The sequence below is a fragment of the Oryctolagus cuniculus genome, chromosome 21 (assembly GCF_051225735.1).
Source record: "Oryctolagus cuniculus isolate XC-2025 breed Fujian yellow rabbit chromosome 21, ASM5122573v1, whole genome shotgun sequence".
In the NCBI taxonomy this organism is placed as follows: Eukaryota; Metazoa; Chordata; class Mammalia; order Lagomorpha; family Leporidae; genus Oryctolagus; species Oryctolagus cuniculus.
In genome coordinates, this window is record NC_142887.1 from 23871206 (window position 1) to 23890897 (window position 19692).

At 53.3% G+C, this 19692-nt stretch overlaps 1 protein-coding gene across 4 annotated transcripts in view; it reads left to right on the forward strand.

Moving 5' to 3' along the window:
- Window positions 1-19692, forward strand: part of MYO18B (myosin XVIIIB) — a 258865-nt gene that overhangs the window by 182464 nt on the left and 56709 nt on the right. For all 4 annotated transcript variants that reach the window (XM_089322921.1, XM_089322923.1, XM_089322922.1 and 1 more), the window contains exons 36-39: window positions 830-946; window positions 3582-3665; window positions 4916-5053; window positions 7229-7414. In XM_089322921.1, coding sequence (XP_089179047.1) covers window positions 830-946; window positions 3582-3665; window positions 4916-5053; window positions 7229-7414 — 525 coding nt within the window. The remainder of the gene's footprint in view (window positions 1-829; window positions 947-3581; window positions 3666-4915; window positions 5054-7228; window positions 7415-19692) is intronic.

Sequence of the window (19692 nt, forward strand, 5' to 3'; positions counted from 1 at the left end):
TTCCTGTAAATGGAGACCAAGGCATCTCTCATGGACCCACCGAGTCTCCCAACTATAAGAAGCCCCACCACCCATTATGTGTGCTCACCTCTGACTGGGGAATGAACATATATCCTGGGCCTACTTTGCTGGCGACAACTGGATGTGAATTTTGAAGTTCGCTGTCTGGGTGTACAGCCTGGGCTTAAATTTATACTTAAATTTACACTTGATGTGTGAAATCCGAGATTGCAGCTCGTCTCCAGATCCTTATTGGCCCCTGTCCTACATTTTGCTTGCACTAAACTAAGAACTTGCCCTCCCCCCAACACACACACACATCCATGTGCACGGGGCTGAACGGACACCTATACGAAACCACCAGCGACCTAGGCGAAATCAATGCCCTCACAGGTAAAGGATGCAATCCGATTTGTCTGCTCATCCATCCAGCTCACACTGATTGAGCACTTGCTGTCCATCAGGACTGGAATGTTCCTGTGAACAGGGAGAGCACTGGGATCTGAACTCAGTTACTTAACAGTAGGCACCATGCACATGTAAATTGTGTACACAGATTCCCAAGCATCCCTGCACACGCATAAATCCACTCACACACATGCTGCAGTCACGGTAACATGCATACCCACCACACACACACACACACACACACCCCGTGGAGCTTGCATACATCCATCATGCACTGGCCCCTGTGGCCATGCTGACTTGCAGGTGGTTGGTCACTTGCCTCGTACATCCAAAGGCAAGCCCCTCCCTGTTCTTCAGCAAGCCCCCGCTGCCCACCCCCACCCTCCCACCTCCCCCCAGCCACCGGCCTGCCTCCCCACAGGTGGACGAGCAGCTGTACCGGCTGCAGTTTGAGAGGGCGGACCTCCTGAAGCGCATTGACGAGGACCAGGATGACCTGAACGAGCTCATGCAGAAGCACAAGGATCTCATCGCTCAGGTGAGGGGCAGGCGCTCGGGGCAGGCGCTTGCAGACTTGCGGCGGGGCGAAGGCAGAATATCGAGAAAGGGCGGTTGGCCTGCTCCCTGCTCTCGGCATCCTAGAGGAATAGATGCCCCTGGGTAGGCAGGAACTGTAAATCCCATGTGTTCCTGGGGGAGGGGAACATCACCTTAGAGAGATACTATGTGTATTTCTGGAGGACATCTCCACCAGGAAAATGCTCAACTTCATGTACCTGTCTACACATCACCCACGTATCTGCCATCCATCTGCCTGTCGGTCCATACGTTTACCCATCAACCCTTTTGTCCACCCATCTACGCATCCATTCATTTGCTTACCCACCTTACCCACCCACCCATCCATCTACCCCACTATCCATCCACCCACCTCCCACCCATGTATCTAACCATCCATCTACCGATCCACCCACCTGTCTGTCCATCCATCCATCCACACTTTCCCCTCTCCCCTTCTGTCCCGCTCCCCCTCTCTCCTCCTCTCTCTTCCTCCCCCTCTCCCCCTTCCTCTCCCCTTCTGTCCCCCTCCCCCTCCCCCCTCCTTCTCACCTTCTCTTGCTCTCCCCCTCTCCTCCTCTTCCCTCTCCCCCTCCCTCTCCCCCTCTCCCTCCCTCTCCCTCTCCTCTCCTCCTCCCTCTTCCTCTCTCCCCTTCCCCTCTCCCCTTCCCCCTCTCTCCCTCCCCCCTCCCCCTCCCTCTCCCCTTCTCTTGCTCTCCCCCTCTCCTCCTCTTCCCCCATCCCCCCTCTCCTCCTCTCCCTCTCCATCCCCCCTCTCCCTCCCTCTCCATCCCCCCTCTCCCCCTCCCCCTCTCCCCCTCTCCCCATCCTCCCTCTCCCCTCTCCCTCTCCTCCCTCCCCCCTTCTCCTCCCTCCCTCCCTCCCTCTTCCCCTCCCCCCTCCCTCTCTCCCCCTCCCTCTCTCCCCCTCCCCCTCTCCCCTCCCCCTCTCCCCCTCTCTCATACTGAGCACTTGCTCTGTGTCAAGCTCTGTGATGAATGACGATGCTGCAGGGAGCAAAGGCATGTCCCTGTCCTGCACTCATGCAGCTCACAGTGTGCTGGGTGGGACAGATCTTACCATGCAGGCACCCAGAGCAGAATGGAGACTTTGAAACTCTGCCCAGAACCCTGGAAGGAAATGAACATGGTCCTGTGGATCTTGGGCTAGCTGGAAGTCATGGACACGATCCCTGAGAGGCAACGGTACATGGACGTTTGAATGAGGAGCAGGAGTTGATTAAATGGGAGAGGAAGAGACAGAGTGCAGCACATGCTAAGGGCCTCTGAGTGACAGTGCACGCATTTAAGAGGCTACAAGCAGGCCAGTGAGGGGAGCGTGGCCTGGGGTCTCAGTGAGGCCAGGCCAGGAGAGACAGGGCAGGGCCTAGAAGCTATGATGAGTTTGGTGGTTATTTTGTGGGTGACGGGAATCCTCAGCAAACTCTGTGGGGGCGGGGGCAGTTGGAGAGGAGTAGCCAGCCTGACACCCAAGACTCTTAGCTCTGCAGTGGCAGGGCTTTCCTGGGCCTCGTCCAGTGCTGTATCCAGAGCTGGGAGGAGTGGCCGGCATGGGGCAGGTGCACAGTTAACAGCAGGAAAATAAGCGGAAGCTGCAGATATCTGGGGAAAAGAGTGTCCTGGGCCGGGCAGGTGGAGCAGGGGTGAGGAGAAGTGGCAGGTGGACCCAGGAGTCAGGACACACGATGGCAGCTTGGGGACGCAACAGAGGCTTAGGGCTGGAACTGAGGGTTGTTTTACACACCGGGGACAGCAACTCCCTGCAGGAGCAGTGAGCATCTTCCTCACATTGTACCCCCAGTAGATACGTGGGGAAACATGGCCTCCAGGCTGCCAGTGTATCCAGCAGGAATGTGGGCTGGGGGATTTACGGTAACCGGGGAGTCACAGTGACGGAAAGGATCAAGGACATCACCATTACAGCCACCACAGAAGAGCGTGTGCTGTCTTCCACCTCTGCGAGTCACACGTACTTTTGTCCAGAGTGGAAGTTTATTTGTTCAGCCACAGGAGTGGCATAGGTACCTACCCATTATAAATAAAGGTCATACACACATGCAACCCAGAGGTGAGGGCACGCTCCTGTGCCTTGTCACCCCACTCTCTGGAGGCAGTCAAGCTCAACGGTTGCTTCTACCCCCTTTTAAGGACCTTTTCCTCTCCACTGCCTCATTGGGTCTCAGAACAAACCACAGACAGAGGGGCCAAGCACAAACTGTTGGCCCATTTTACAGATGGGAAGGCTGAGATGCAGAGCAGTCATGTGGTTCCCCAGGTCTAGAATCCGAGTCCCCTGACACTCACAAGAACTCCCTTGCTGCAGAATTTGGTCTTGGTGCTGTGGCCAGCATGTCTCTGGCTGGGCTCTCAAGGGAGTGTGATAATGGGAGGGACACTTGACCCAAGCCAGGGGCTCGTGTACTGGAGTGACTGTGTCCACACTGAGGTGAATCCTGTTGGGTGTGGGGAAAGAGCCATGGCCACAGAAGCTCTGAGGGACAGTGACGACTGCCCGTGGGGGCAGAGAGGTTTTCAGGGGTGGGTCCCCAGCACGGCTGGAGGGATCAGCGTGACATTATTCTTTTGTCCTGCTAGTCCGCTTCCGACATCGGGCAGATCCAAGAACTGCAGCAGCAGCTGGAGGAAGCTAAGAAGGAGAAGCACAAACTGCAGGAGCAAGTACGTGCTCGGTGCGGCCAGTGGGGGGCAAGGAGGCTTCGCTCTGCGCCCCTGCTCTAGGAGTCTGGGCAGCGGTGTGGACCCTTCCACTGCAGCTGTGTGTGTGATGCGTCGGGAATACTCCCAGTGCACACTGGGATCCCACTCCTGACTGGGCCTGTTCTGCATCCAAATATGCCCTCTGCAGGGAGACCCGCTGGGGTCAGGGCAGGATTCTCCCCCCTGGGAGAAACGAGTCCCAGAGAAAGGGTATGGTCTTGCAAGACGGCCTTGTTACCTTATGCCTTGTGAAATCTCTCTTCCAAGCCCTGGGCACTCCAAACCTCTTTGGCTTCCCATCACTGCCTGCCGGGTTGCAGCTGTCCATGAAATTCTTAAAACTCCTCCAGAAGAGGCATTGCATGTGCCCCCAGCACCACAAAAGTCACAGCAGTGGTAGACATTTGTGGGGCGTTCACTAGGTACCAGGAAGGCGTCTCTTTCAGGGTTCCTAATGAAAATGTGGTAGCTGCGGCTCAGGAACGGAAGTGACTTGCCCAGGCTCACCGGCTGGACAATAGTGGAGCCACGTTTTGTGCCTGGCTCCCGCACCCACTGTTGCCTGTGCCTTGATGCTGGAGCCTGATGCTCGCAGACCAGCTCGGCTCCTTTATCATAGCAAGGAAGGGAGTAACAGAAGTGCTGATGCGAGGTTCCGTTCTGGATTCTAAAGGCACAGGAAGCAGCAGCTCCCAGTGCCTGAGACTCCAGAGCAGGGTCTGCTGTGAGGGTCCCCTGAGAGCCCCCAGACTGGAACCTGCTTGGTGGTGTGGCGTGGCGTGGTGGGTAAGGGCACTGCCTGTGACGCCAGCGTCCCATATGGACACCGCTTCCTGGCCTGGCTGCTCCACTTTGGATCCAGCTCCCTGGTAGGGTACCTGGGAAAGCAGCGGAGGATGGCCCAAGTCCTTGGGCCCCTGGATCCACGTGGGAGACCCAGATGAAGCTCCTGGCCCAGCACTGGCCACTGTGGCCATCTGGGGAGTGAACCAGCAGATGGAAGCACTCTCTCTTTCTCTCCTCCCACCCCGTAACTGACCTTCAAATAAATAAATCTTTTAAAAATTAAAGAGTGGAACCTGGGAGTTGTGGCTTGTGCAGGCCTTCCACGTGTAGCACCTGTGCCGAGGAGGAGGCAGAGTGCCAGGCCCTGGCCGTGGGGCCTGCAGGTGCCTCTGCCTGGGACTCACCCCTGCTGCGTGTGCCCTCAGCTGCAGGTGGCTCAGATGCGCGTTGAGTACCTGGAGCAGTCCACCGTGGATCGCGCCATCGTCAGCAGGCAGGAGGCGGTGATCTGTGACCTGGAGAACAAGACGGAGTTCCAGAAAGTGCAGATTAAGAGATTCGAGGTACGTAGTGACACGGAAACACCGCTTGGGGCAGGAGCAATGAGAACTTCCGTGCGAGCTCCATCCTTCCTCCCACCACCCATCCACCTACTCCTGCTTGGATATACATTATTCATCCATCTCCCACCCAGCCTCCTCCCTCCAGGCCCCCTTCCCTCCCTCTCTCTTGTTATTACACCACCCCTAAGCCATGCAGCCACCACCCACCCCCCTCTTTCCCCCATCACTGACGCATCTACCCATTCCCATTCCATTTGCCCTGCCTCCTTAGCCCTTCCCTCCTCCTCTTCATCTGTTCTCTCTGACCTCACACCCCGTCTTCTCACCTTGTACTCATCTCCATCTGCCTACTCATTACCCACTAGGCAGCCAAAGCTCCTTTCGAACTGGGGCTTATTGAGCACCTACTGTGTGCCAGGCCCTGTTTTAGGTGCACAGAAGACAAATGTGTAACACAGATCCTGCTTTCTGGAAGCATGGAGCTTTGTAAGAGATGTGGGTACAGGGATATAAATGCCAATAATAGGGAGAGGGCCTGTGAGCTCTGGGAAGGCAGAAGTCCTTTCAGGCGGGAGAACAGGAAGGCTTCCCGGAGGAGGAGGCTGGACCTTGCAGCACAGGTAGGATCCTTAGATGGGCTGGGGTGATGTTATTACGTTCATATTGCATCTGGGGTAGAAGTCACGGGTTCCTCTCCCCAGCGCTGTTGACCAATGAATGACCAGCGACATTTACACAGGACAGCATCACTGTCAAACCCTCTTCTGTCCACCACGTCCAAGTCAGCTCTGAGGGTCATGTGCAACAGGCCTCCTTTAATGAGTGAGAACGTGACCCCAGGGAGGTCAAATGGCTTCACTGCAGCCTGACGGTGCGTCTACACCACGGGAGGCTGCCATCATCTTTCCCGCCCCCCACCTCCAGGGGGCCTCTGGTCTCCAGGAAGGCTGCCATAGAGGAAGAATAGAGAAATTCTCTCCTTCACCTTGACCCTCAGTGGTTCTGGGAATGGCTCAAGGCATCCCCGAAGGCACGGCTGCCTCTGCAGGATCCCCACGGGGCTCTGATCTACCGTGCTGCAAATGATTAGATCATGTTGAGCTACATCACATGTCATTTTTAACTCGCCTCTAGCCTAGTCAAGCAATAGCAGAGAAGGAAAAAATTATGGTAGAAATATGTCAAATTGAAAGAGTCTATCTCCAAATTCGCATTCTGCCACCACGATGTGATTTAGTAGAATCCTGGGTCTTTGCGGAAGATGCGGTGCCTCCAGGAAGTGGTTTGGGAAACTTCTAACTTACGCTCTCCTGGCTGCTGTTTCAAATCCTCGTTGAACGCTTTTTAATTTTTCTTTTTATTTGACAGGTAGAGCTATAGGCAGTGAGAGAGAGACAGAGAGAAAGGTCTTCCTTCCGTTGGTTCACTCCCCAAATGGCAGTGGCTCACTTGACTAATCCTCCGCCTGTGGTGCCAGCATCCCATATGAGCACTGGGTTGTAGTCCCGGTTGCTCCTCTTCCAGTCCAGCTCTCTGCTGTGGCCCGGGAGTGCAGTGGAGGATGGCCCAAGTGCTTGGGCCCTGCACCCACGTAGGAGACCAGGAGGAAGCACCTGGCTTCGGATCAGTGCAGCGCTGGTCATGGCGGCCATTTGTAGATTCCCCACTCCAGAAAAGCAGACATGGAGGCCCTCTGCGATCAAAGGCCCCTGCTTTATAAAACAGGGAGCCAAAACTTTATGGGGTCTGGATGCGCAACAAAGTTCTCTCTCCTCTCCACTTCCCGAACCTGCCGCCGCGTGGGGCTGCTATAAATATTCTTAATTCCCAACCCTTACCCAGCACATCCAACCCGCCAGGTAGGGAGCTAAGCCTTCTGCGTCCTGGGAATCAGGCACCTGCCCAAGGTCACCGCCCAGTCAGAACGGGGGCAGAGGTGGGACCGGAACCCGGAGCTCTCCTCCGTGAGGCCACGGCCTCTCCAATCTGCCTTTCCCACGTCTTCACACCGCGCTCATCTGTGTAGCGGAAGCGGGGACTCTGAGCCTCGCGCCTTGGCACAGGCGAACGTGGTCTTCCTGGAGCTGCCCTGTTTCATGCCCCAGGCCCCTGTCCGCTGCCCCAGGCCCCTGTCCGCTGCCCCAGGCTGGGCCTGACCTCCCTGTCCCCTCCCAGGTCCTGGTGATCCGGCTTCGGGACAGCCTGATCAAGATGGGCGAGGAGCTGTCGCGGGCAGCCGCCTCGGAGGCGCAGCAGCGGGAGAGCAGCCAGTACTACCAGCGGCGCCTGGAGGAGCTGAAAGCTGAAATGGAGGAGCTGGTGCAGCGGGAGGCGGAGGCCGGCCGGCGCTGCGTGGAGCTGGTGAGCACTGTGCCTTCCGCGCAGGCGCCGATGCCAGGGTCTGGGCTGGGATAGGGCGTTCCTTGCGTCAGTCGAAGATGCCAGGGTCTGGGATTGGGTAGGACATTCCTTGAGTCAGTGGAAGGCGGGGCTTCAGAAGGCCAACACCCCCCCGCCCTGCCATGCAGGAAGCACTGAGAGAAACCGGAAGGGGTGGGGCTTTGGACGACGGATGCTGCCATTGGCTGCAGATGATGGGGGTGGGCTCAGAGTGGGCCAATGGCATGCACAGCTGGTGAATGGATGCCAACCACGTGCGTCTAGGATTCCAGACTTTTCTTTGCTTGTGTCTGGCGTTCTGCTCCAACGGTAGAGCAGCCTAGTGCGACAGAGAGAGAGGGAGCTGTGTTTAAGTGCCGCTCTTGCCCAACGTCCCTATTGGCCATCCCGTCAGAGGATCCTTGTAAGAGCCTGGGGAAGTCAGAGTGAGTGCGCCCATGCTACAGGTGAGGAATTCTAGACTGCCGCGCGCTGAGCTCATCGGGCTGACCAGGAAGGCCGGAGATGGAAACGTAATGACGGCCTGCGTCGTGTGTGAAAGCGCCAGGCGCCGGGTTCCTTGTTTAAGCGCTCCCGTCAGAGCTGTGAGGCCGGTGCCACCACCGTGTCCTTTATAAAGAGGGGAGGCGGAGGCGCAGGCCGTCAGCCGTGGTCAAGGCCACGCCCGGATGAGAGTTTGGACCCCGGGCTGCCCAGCTCTGCAGCCTCCTGATTTTATGCTTGACGCTGGTGCACAGGGTACATAGGAAGGTTTCTCTACTGTTCCGTGCGTTGCCCCCAGAACAGTCACCTGCGGGAATCCCAGTATCTGGAAACCCCCTGGTTTCCTCTCCACCGGGCGTCCCTAAGGCTCTGGGGTTTTGAATCTGTGACGCTGGGTGGGGGCTGAGGGGTACCCCATTTGTCCAGGACCCCAGACCTTTGCTGGGACCACTGCCGGCCACAGCTAGGTGCAGAGGTCTCTAAATGCAGTCACTCTGTCCTCCTTGTCCTGTCCGCTCGGGCGTTGTAACAGATCTCACCGGCTTGTGCTCCTGCAGCAAAAGTGGGGTCTTTCAAAAAGTTAGTGGAAAATGGGTTTAAAATATGTTTATTTTGTTGCAAAAAAAGTTTTGAAATTGTTGCATTTTTCCCCGAAATATACATTTCCATTAACTTCTTGAAGATCCTTTGAATGGATTCCAAAATTTTTCATTAAATAAATTTAGCTTTATAAGAAGGCCTTTTTTTAATGCTTTTTGTTTGTTTTTTACTTATTTAAAGGCAGAGAGACATAGACAAACAGACCAACAGAGAGAGATCTCTCCTCTTCTGGTTCACTCCCCAAATGACTGCAACAACCAGGGCTGGGCCAGGCTGAAGCCAGGAGCCAGGAGCTCCATCCAGGTCCCCCATGTGGACAGCAGGAGCCCAAGTACTTGAGCCGTCAGATGCTGCCTCCCAGGGTCTGTAGTAGCAGGGAGCTGGAGTTGGAAGCAGAGCCGGAGTTTGAACCCAGGCACTCAGACAGTATGCAGGCATCCCAAGTCATGTCTCAACCACTGCACCTAATGCCTGCCCCATACACTTAGCTTTAAATTCCATTTTCCCAAGAACTGTTTGAAGCACCCTCATATTTCTTGGGGTATTGGCCCCGATACGCAGAGTCATGCCTATCAAGTCTGGGGGTGACAGGCTGGCTACCTGGCTCTTCTGTATGGGGGCAGGTGAGGCAGCCCCAGACGGAAGTTCCCAGACAACATACAGGTCCGTTGATTGGCGGTTCATCCGCCCCCAGGGCCTTGAGAGAGAGAGGGAGACAGAGAGCAGTGCTCTTTCCTCCAGTTGACAAGATGAACTTCTCATTTACCAGCCCTGCTTCTCAGCAGCTGAGTCCTGCTCCTGCCCGCTCTGGCTGGGAGGAGAGAACATCCCAGCCTCTGACGTCTTCTTTAGCTGGCCGGACACGTGGGCATTCCAGCCAAGTGAAATAGTGGTCCCCTTCCTCCGCCCCTCGCTCTCTTGTGCCCTGTTTTTCCCTTTTTTCTTAAGTTCCTCTCCCCTTTTTCATGCCCCACCTCTTTCTTCTTTTCTGGACGTGGTCATCAAGGTTGAACTAATGCAGCTCCCAAACACAAATTCGCCAAAATAAAGAGAAAAGTGGGGCTCCCCGTGGATAGCAGTGGCCTGTGTGGGCCACGATCCACTGCCTGCTTGGGTACATTAGCAGGAAGCCGGATCTGAAGCAGAGCAGCCGGGTCTCCAGTGGGCACTCTTGTATGGGAAACCAGAATGCCAGCCCTCCAATGGTGTCCTCGTTGACATCGAGTCACACTTGGCAGGTGGACCGTGTGGAGGGGCAGAGCTGGGGGCAGTGTCCCCCCGTGCCTGGTGGTAAAGCTCTCCAGTGACACCCTGCTGCCCTGGTAACCCTGCCCTGCTGAACAATGGCTCCGTGGTGGGAGACCAAACAAAAAAGGATCCAGTATTCTGGGCCCTGGTGGGATGCGTGCGAGAGGGATGTTGATGGATCTCCTGTCTGCATTCCTTCCCGCCCGTCACCAGCCTGCACCATTCGTCACTGCTGGTGTTGGTTTAAAAGGCTGCAAGTTGTTGCATGCGAATGATTTATACCTGCAGCCGGCTCTCCGGCACATCCAGATCAGGATCAATTACCCCGCCGATGGAACTTCTCTTCCCAGGAAAAAGAAAAATGAGGGTTTGCCATTAATTTTAGTAAATGTGCTATTCCTGGCGACTCCAGGAGCCATTATGGAGGAAAGAATATTCTGGCTCTAAATCACTCAAGTCCCTCCGTCATTGGCGCGGCGAGGCAGCTCATCCGTGGATTTATATCTTGTTGTTTTTCAACAGTCACGGAGACCAGGCAACACCACCCTGGCCCAGGACGGGGGATCTAGGGCTGGTAGGGACGGGCATTTAGGGAAGGCAGAAAGTGCCGATGGCGATGCGAAGGCCTGCCCTCTGTCTGCTTCCAGCCAGGTGCACCTGTCTCAGAGGCTGCACTGTTTCGCTTCACCCTCCGTCACCTTGGCCTGTCTCTGGCCTCAGCTTCCCGTGGTATCCCTTCCACAAGCCTCCCAGATCCTGGAAAGCTTGGTGGGTGCCTCTGCTCACTCTTAGTGCCTCTGCCCAGTGACCCACTAGAAATCACAGTGCCTTTCTCCTTGCTCAGTCTACTCGGTGGTAAGGCTTGTTGACTTCACTCTATGTAGATAATTTTTATCTTTTGAAAAAGACTTACTTATTTGAAAGAGCGAGAGTGGAAGTGAGATAGTTTCTACCTGCTGGTTCACTCCACACATGCTACAACAGCCAGAGCTGGGCGAGGCTGAAGCCAAGAGCCAGGAACTCCATCCGGGTCTCCTATGTGGGTGACAGATGTCCCAGTACTTGGGTCATCTTCCAGTGCCTTCTCAGGAGCATTAGCAGGAAGCTGGATTGGAGGTGGAGTAGCCAGGTCTTGAATTGGCTCCCTGATACAGGATGCCAGTTTAAATGGCAACTTGACCTGCTGTACCCATTGGGTGGTTTTAAATCCACTTCCTTTCTTTGCCATCTTGCTTTCTTCATGGTCCCCCATCTCCCTACCCCATCCTCATCAGTGCGCATATCACCCTGGTATTTTAGTGGCCAGTACTCTTATCTTCCTAAACAGAGAGCCCCTGAGAGAGGGATTGGGTTTTAGTAGGCTGTAGGTCTTCAACTCCAAGTTCAAGAAGTTCAAGGCCAGACATAGGGGTGATGCTCAGTAATTGTTTGATGGAATGTGTCCTCCACATTTAAAAATGTTACCTCTTAACAGAATAGTTCAAAAAGTAAAGTTTAAAAATGGGAACTTTCAAGCCAGTGAATTTCTGTTTGCGTCTTACTATGGGTTGGTCCTGTGCCTGATGTTACATGAGATGACATGAAAGGCCCACGGATTGTGTCCTGTAGTTGCTCGCAATCTAGAGGAGAAAACCCAGATGTCCCCAGATAGCTCTGATGCACGGCAGGATGTGTGGGCAAAGGAGTAAATCTGGGGGAGATTGTATGGAGGATGTATTATCTGAGTTTAAGACATTGCTCAATTTGTTTTGACCATGATCAAATAGATTGATCTGAACTCCTGTGGTTGTGGGACACGCCCTGTCACCATAGCACAACCAGACAGTCCGTTTTTGTCATAACTCCACGTGAAGTAAATTTGCTAACCTTTTAAATCTTCAGCTGTAATTTACAACAAACTTTGATCATCATGCTAGGGAAAGGATTTTCTTCCTGTACTCCAGAAAGCAAGTGGTGTTGTGAAATCGTTGTCTTATGGAAGAGTAGCCAAGGAGCAGACAGCCAGCGTAGGAAAGCATGGTAGAGAGGCGTCTTAACTGAGGAAGGACACACTGGCAGCTTTGAGGCACAGGTGTACAGTCAGGTTCACCGTCGTCTCCCACTGTGGCCTGGCTGTGTCCCCCAGAGTTCATGCTCCTCTACTTCAGCTTCCATGAGATCAACTTTCAAAAATCTTTTTCTGTATTTGAAAGAAGGGGAGTGGGAGAGAGAGATCCCTCATCTGCTGGTTTATTCTCTTTTGTTTGTTTGTTTGTTTTTAAAGGTTTATTTATTTATTTGAATGGCAGAGTTAGAGAGAGGTAGAGACAGAGAGAGAGAGAGGTCTTGCATTCTCTGGTTCACTTCCCAGATGGCCGCAATGACCAGAGCTGCTCTGATCCAAAGCCAGGAGCCAGGAGCTTCTTCCAGGTCTCCCACATGGGTGCAGGGGCCCAAGTGCTTGAGCCATCTTCTACTGCTTTCCCAGGCCATAGCAGACAGCTGGATCAGAAGAGGAGCAGCTGGGACTCTATCCAGCACCCATATGGGATGCTGGCACGGCAGGTTGTGGCTTTACTTGCTACACCACAGGACTGGCCCTGTGCTGGTTTATTTTCTAGATGCAACAGCCCAGGCTGGGCCAGGCTGAAGCCTGAAACTGGAAACCCAATCCATGCGTCCCACATGAAGGCACGGACCCAGGTATCTGAGCCCTCACCTGCTGTCTTCCAGGGTGCGTGTTATCAGGAAACTGGATGGCAAGCAGAGCTGGGACTTGAACCCAGACGTGCTGAAGTGGGATGTGGGTGTTGCAAACAGCATCTTCACCACGGTGTCAAATGCCTATCCCAAGATCAACATTTTACAGTCCACATGTGAGTGAGATCATGTGGTCCTATCTACTGTCTATACATTCACCCACCTTTATAACATTAATCATAAAAATAATATACTTGTGATCCTGTAGTCTAGGGTTTCTCAAGCTTGGCGTTACTGTCATTGCCTGTTGTTAGGGATGCATCCTGTGCAAGCACCCCGGCCTCTACCTCCTAGACCTCCTAGCACAAATAGCTCTCCTGGCCAGTCATCTCCAGACACTACTTAATATCTCCCAGGGGACAAAGTCACCTGTGAAGAGCCTCTGGTCTCATTTAATCCTTGCAGTCCTTAGGGTACCGCCACCAACTTCCCGTTTTATAGACGATTAAAGCAAGGCTGGGGAGGTGACGTGCTGTATCCCGGGTCACAGGACAGCTAGGGCTGGGGGGTGGGGGAATAGTTTCAGAAATGGAAGAGGAGGAAACCCAGCCCCTGCGGCAGCAGCAGTTCCAGCAAAACCCAGCGTTCACCCTCCCGAGCCCCAGCGGCGGCTTCACAGCAGAATCTAATTCTGAGTGGAATTGAAAGCCTCGCTGCGGACTGTGTACTTTTAATAATGCTTAAATAAAACATGGGCACACGGGTGTGATCTCCTCACCAAGTCTGGCTTGTCAGCTGCCCGGGCAAGGTCATAAATAGTTAATAGACAACCACTTATGGCTCTACTTCTGTTAAATCCAGCATCAATTATATATGGCCCATGAATTAGTTATTTGGTGTTACTTTGGGGTGTGTTTGCCACCTTCAGGGGGAGAAGTGATGGAAAGAATGTGAAGCCCAAAGCAGATGAGGGGAAAGCTGTGGGGGCCGCGTCCATTCTCCGCACTGGCCAGCGTCCCTGGCAGGAAATCACCTCCCTCCACTGTGTGAGAGATGTGCCCACCGGGAAGAAAGCTCAGGGCACCCGTGCATTGGCAGGTGTTTCACAGCTGGCTCCCAGGGGCAGGTGCACTCCTTCTTTGTAACGTTTGCCAGCCTGCATGGTGTCAGTGCTCCCACCAGGGCCACGCTGACGCTAATGACAAGGTGTGGCTGAGTGCAGAGTGGGGAAGCCACGCCCAGCAGCACTGGGTTCAATGTAGATACAATAGACACAAACGTCTCCAAAAGCAGATGTAACAGTGCAAGGTTAATAAGACAGAAGTGATTCATTTTCAGAATGTGTTATCTTGGTCTTTAATATCATTTATCTGTCCACTTATATAATCTAATTTTTTATAAAAATTATTTAATTGAGAGATAGGGGAAGAGACATAGATGAAGAGACAGAATGAGTATCTCCCACCTGCTGACTCACTACCCAGATGCCTGGGTCTGGGACAGGCCGAAGTCAGGATCCAGGAACTCCATCCAGGTCTCCCACGTGAGTGGTGAGGGACCCAACTCTTGAGCCATCGCCTGCTGTCTCCCAGGGTGTACATTAGCAAGAAGCTGGAATTGCAAGCAGAGCTAGAACTTGAACCCAAGCACCCCAATATGGAATGTGGATGTCCCAAGTGGCGCCTTCACCACTACACCAAATGCCTGCCCCTGTATCATTTCAGTTTTACTAATTTTTAATAGTAGCTGTGCTTGACAGCTGGCTCACAAAATTGCTGAAAGATTAACAGCTGGGTCTTCGTGGTCAGTCTGATGCTTCGAGCTCACTGCTGGCTTGGAGTCTCCCCGGGATTGAGTCCCCATGCCCTGGCCAGAAGGCTGCTGGTGGAGAGGAAGGAGAGAAAGTTCGGGATCAGAAGCCCTTTAACCAAGTCTCATCACTCTCCGACTGCTCGTTCATTTTAAGGCAGGATGACGTCCCCACCCGAGCTCTCTGCTGAGGAGCAGTCTGGGACCTCACGCGTAGAGTGGGTACAGTCAGCGTCCACCGGGATCCTGAGAGGCAGCAGCTGAATGCGCAAGTAACTGAGTCCCTCCACTTGTGGGAGACCTGGATGGAGCTGGCTCCCAGCTTTGGCCAGGCCCAGCCCATCCCCTCTCAGGCAGGTGGGGAGGGACCCAGTGGATGGGACATCTCGCTCTCCTCCGTCTCTCTCTTTTGATGTCTGCCTCTTAAATTAAAAAACAAAGCACATCATTTGTGCCACACTTCTGGCTCTGCCTGCCAATAACTGTCCCCAGAGGCAAGCTGGTTCCGCCATCTTTCCTCTGGCCCCCTTCTCCTGGGTCTCCCCAGGAAGCCCAAATCCAGATTCTGTTTGGTTTTCTAATTCACTTTAATTTTATTTATTTATTTTTCCACTCAACAATCCATGTTTTCAAACTGCATGGTCAGAACTCAGCCCCCCCCCCCCACTTGCTCTTGGCAGCCCCCAAATGTAGTCTTAAAAGGTTCATTTGCAAAAGCTCCTCCTGCTCCTGACCATGAACTTGAGCGCGTAAAGATGAATGGTTTTGGCTGGGAACCCAAAGCGTTTAAAAAGGCATTTGGTGTGGAGGGCACCTGGGGCCAGGAGCCAGGTGTAAATCACACCTTTTATGGTTCTCCTGACAGGAAGGAGCCCTCCTAATTACTGCCAGGTTATCTCGGCGTGGTCCAAAACAGCCCAGTGCACACACAGACCGCGTGTTCATGGATTGCCTCACTCGCCACTACTCACGGCCTCTGCACGCTCAGAGAGCCGGCAGGGGGAGAATGTGGGTATTTCCATCCTCTCCTCCTGCTGGGCACCTCTGCAACAGAACCCTGGTCCTAAGGAGACATAAGATCCAGGGCCAGCAGCCCCAGGCACGTTCTTCCCAAATGGGCTCATCTCAATTGGAGAGGTGTTATCGCCTAATGAAATACATCTCTCCGCGTCTGCCTCCGCGATGAGATATCTCGATAATAAAATCTATTACCAAAAGCCTACCTAGGAATAATTGGGTCCATTACTCCCCGGCTTGTGGCTCCGTGTCTGCATCGGAGACGGGCTCTCCGGTAATTAATCAGAATTTAAAGTCACTAACACCAATTACAAATAATGCACCGAGTCTTGAGACGCTAAGCAGAGGAGCAGATACTGATCTTGTCCCCTGAGACTCCATCAATTGAACTTTTGTCACTTCCCACTCGCTGGAAATTAGAGTCACTTAACTCCATCATGTTAATTACTTAGAAGAGAAGGGGGGGGGCTGATATTGATTGAATACCACAGGTGTACATTAAATTATTCAAATAAATCCAATTCAAGTTGTTTATATGAGATCATGCCTCACTTAATTGCATGTCAGGGGAGCCTAAGAAGGTTAATCTTCACAATAGAAGACACGGCCATTGTTACAATCCAGCATCTTTAAATTTATTTAGTTGACTAGTTGAAAGGCAGAGAGAGAGAGAGCAATCCCCTGGTCACTGCTTCACCTCCCAGATGCCCACCATGAGCCCCAGCTGAAGGCAGGAGCCGGCACTGGAGTCAGGTCTCACGCATGGGTGGCAGGCTCCCAACTACTGGAATCTTCGCGTGTTGCCTCCCAGGGTGCATGAGTGGGAATCTGGAATTGGGAGCAGAGCCTGGACTTGAACCCAGGCACTCTGATATGGGATGCAGGCCTTCCATGTGGTGTCTTTTATAATTTCTTAATTTATTTTCATTTTATTTGAAAGGCAGAGAGAGAGAGAGATCTTCCATCTTCCGGTTCACTCCTGTAACAGCCAAGGATGGGTCAGACCAAAGCCAGGAGCCCAGGATGCTATTGTTGTATTTATTTCATGTGGATGGCAGGGGCCTGGGTGCTTGGATCACCATTTGCAGCCTTCCAGGGCGCACATCAGCAGGATACTGGATTGCAGGGGGAGGAGCCACAACTCAGACCTAGGCCTAAGTGGTGTCTTACCTCTTATGCCAAATGCCAGCCCCAGCAGTTCAGCATCTTAGAAGATAATGGTCCCACAGAAATCCAGGTGGCCCCAAAGTCACCCCTTTCATTTTTTAAAATTCACTTCTAAACTATAGTGTGTGTTGGAAGGGTAATTCCTCTCTTTGTGGTGCTCGGCTTTTGGCTCTGCTTAGACAATGATGAGGGAGAAGAGGACCTCAGGATTTGAGGGCGGCCCAAGGAGGAGGGAAGGAAGAGGGTTTTACTGGGAGAACTGATGGCTTTGGAATTGCACCTGTCGGCAGCGGGAAAAGAGAAGCAATCTTGTGTGAGTTCTGCTTCCTTTGGTTGTAAGTCATAGAAGTAAAATTCTAGCTGGCTTCTGCAAAGGGGAATGTGTGTGCTCATATCATGAATGGGCCTCGCGACCTCTGGTTTCCGACCCCGTGGAATTCTGGGACTCGAATGATGTCCCAGGCTGAGTCCAGTGTTGCTCACGCCGACTTCACCAGCTCTCCAGAGCCAATTGTGCACCTGTCGTCAGTGACAGGCATGTTCAGTGGTGTCACGGGGGTGGCCTGACGATAGCACGTGGGGTTTATTTACACCATGGAAAGCAGCAAATGCTGCACCCTGGGGCCTTCATCTCCCCCAGAGCCAGTTTTATTTATTTATTTTTAGAGAATATTGGTGGGTAAGGGGAAGGGCTGCTACACAGTACTACCGATCCAGTAACTTAGGTCTTCTAACAACTATTTACTTATTTGAAAAGCATAGTTACAGAAGGAGGGAGGGAGGGAGAGAGAGAGAGAGACAGGTCTTCCATCCACTGATTCACTCCCCAAATGGCTACAACAGCCAGGGCTGCGCCACGCCGAAGCCAGGAACCTGGAACTCTACCCAGGTGTCTACCGCATGGGTGGCAGGGGCCCAAACACTTGGGTCATTTTCTGCTGTTTTCTCAGGCTCATTAGCAGTGAGCCCGATCAGAAATGGAGCAGCCGGGGCTCCAACTGGTGCTCACATTGGTTGCTAGCCTTGCAGGCGGTGGCTTAACCCACTGCACCACAACACCAGCCAACAGTCTTCAACATTCGCCATCCCATCTGACTGCTGAGCCCTTCTCTCCCCACCTCTTCTGAGTTGGTCACCATTCTCTGGCAGGATATCCCTTCCTGGTGGCAGCAGAATAAGGCTGATACATGGCCAACCCATCAACCTCAAAGAGGATAGAGGCCCGTCCCCTCACCGTCCAAACACAAGTCTAGGAATGGAATCTTATTGCTTCCCACTGGCCTGGCTTGGGTTCCATGCCCAGCCCTAAACTAAGCACTGGTGTCTGACTGGGGAAGTCCTGACATAGCTGTGCAGCTCTGGACCCAGGAGTAGAGTCAGCTCCATCCTGGCTGCAGTCACTGAGATGAGGAGCAGGCTCGTTCCCCTCCAAGGAAAACTGGAATATTGGTGCCGGAAGTGGGGGAATGGACTCTAGGAAGGAAACCCCCTGTGTTTTGGCTATGTCTCTGTGTGTTGGCTCCTGCTGCGACTTCTCTGGTCTCACCCAGGCCTCATCTGGATGCTCTGTCCCCTCTGCTTGTTTGCTTGTCGCCTATTTGGCTTTTCCCTCCCCTGTTTTCTATCTTTCCTGTGACAGGGGCGGGCGGGACATCCCAAGGTAGAATAAACACAAGAAAAGAAAACGAGGCCCGAGGGAGGCAGCCTGAATCCCTTCCTGCTCATGAGGAGAGCAACTTGTATAACGGGCAGGAGCTCTGGAATCGCACGCCAGGCCTGTGCCTGCAGCTGTGCGAACCTGGGCATGTTTCTCCGCATGGACTCGCTTTCGCGGAGAAGTGGATCCGATGGTTTGCAAGGCTCTTTCTGCCAAGACACTGGGCTGATGCAGAATGAGTACGTCATGGAGCTGCTGCAAGGGTTGGGCTCGTCTCTAAGAAGTGATGGTCAGGGTGGCCATGTCCTCTGGATCAAGCACGCTCCTACTCCTGTGCACAAAGTCTGCAAGCCTCAGATCTGAGCCTAGCAAGGCTTCTTCACCCCAGCTGCTGCCTTCTCCAGGCTCAGACTTGTGGGAATCCCACCTTGGATTGTGCACCTGTGGGGTGGGGGGAGTCGCTACCTCGTTGGGCAACAGCATCCCTACAGAGGCCTCCCTCTCTCCAGCCCGTTTCAGATCAGGTGTAGCCCCGTGCTACTCTTACCTAGGACGTACAGGGAGTCATCCAGAGTTGCCAAGTTTTGTTTCTTTTAAAGGATTTCTTTCTTTCTTTGAAAGGCAGAGAGAGAGAGAGAGAGAGAGAGATCTTCATCCACTCCTCCATTCCCCAAATGCCCACGGCAGGAGCCAGGTCAAAGCCAGAAGCCAGGAACTCCCTCTGGGTCTCCCGTGTGGGTGGCAGGGACTCAGCACCTGACTCATCAGCTGCTGCCCACCCCACTCTGGCACATCATCAGGAAGCTGGATGGGAGGCGGAGCAGCTGGGACTGCAGCCAGGCACTCTGTATAAGGTGGTGGCGTCCCAAGTGGTAGCTTAACCTGCTGCCCCACAACACCTGCAGGCAAACCCTCTTTTAAATCCATAGCTGATACAAATCTGTAGTAAACAGAGGCAGAACCTCTTTATTCTCCCACCCCAGCCTCTAAGGTAGCACCGCAAAATGTGACTTTAGAACCCCTGGTGAGATCTCACCTGCCTCCTTTTTTTTGTAATGAAGTTTCATTGAAACACAGTTGCAATCACTCTTTTGTTGTCCCGGGCTGCAGTGACAGAGATGAATGTCTGTGACAGAGAGACCGTTTGACACATAACATCTAAAATATTTACTATCTGGCCCTTTACCAAAACAAATATTACCTTCACCCTGGAATATCGCTTAGCACAGAGAGTGCATAAAAATGCACGTTGAGAGAAGAAAGAACTAGAAAGGGCCCAGGACTAGGAGTCGGGAGAGCTGGGTGCGGCTCTGAGTCCCGTCATTTCCCTAGGGCGTGAGCAGGCACTCTGTGGCCACGGCACTCATCTTTCTGTCTCTGTGATCTTGTGAAATGGGGATTGCAAGTTTCTTCAAAGCATCCTTTGGAGGATACACTGAGATAATTTGTTTAAATGCTCATCACAGTTCCTGGCATGAAGCAAATCCGCCATCATCATTCGCATCATCATCACCCTCACTGCCACCACCGTCTCATCATCACCACCATTCCCCACTATTTCCAGCACTGCCCTCACTAT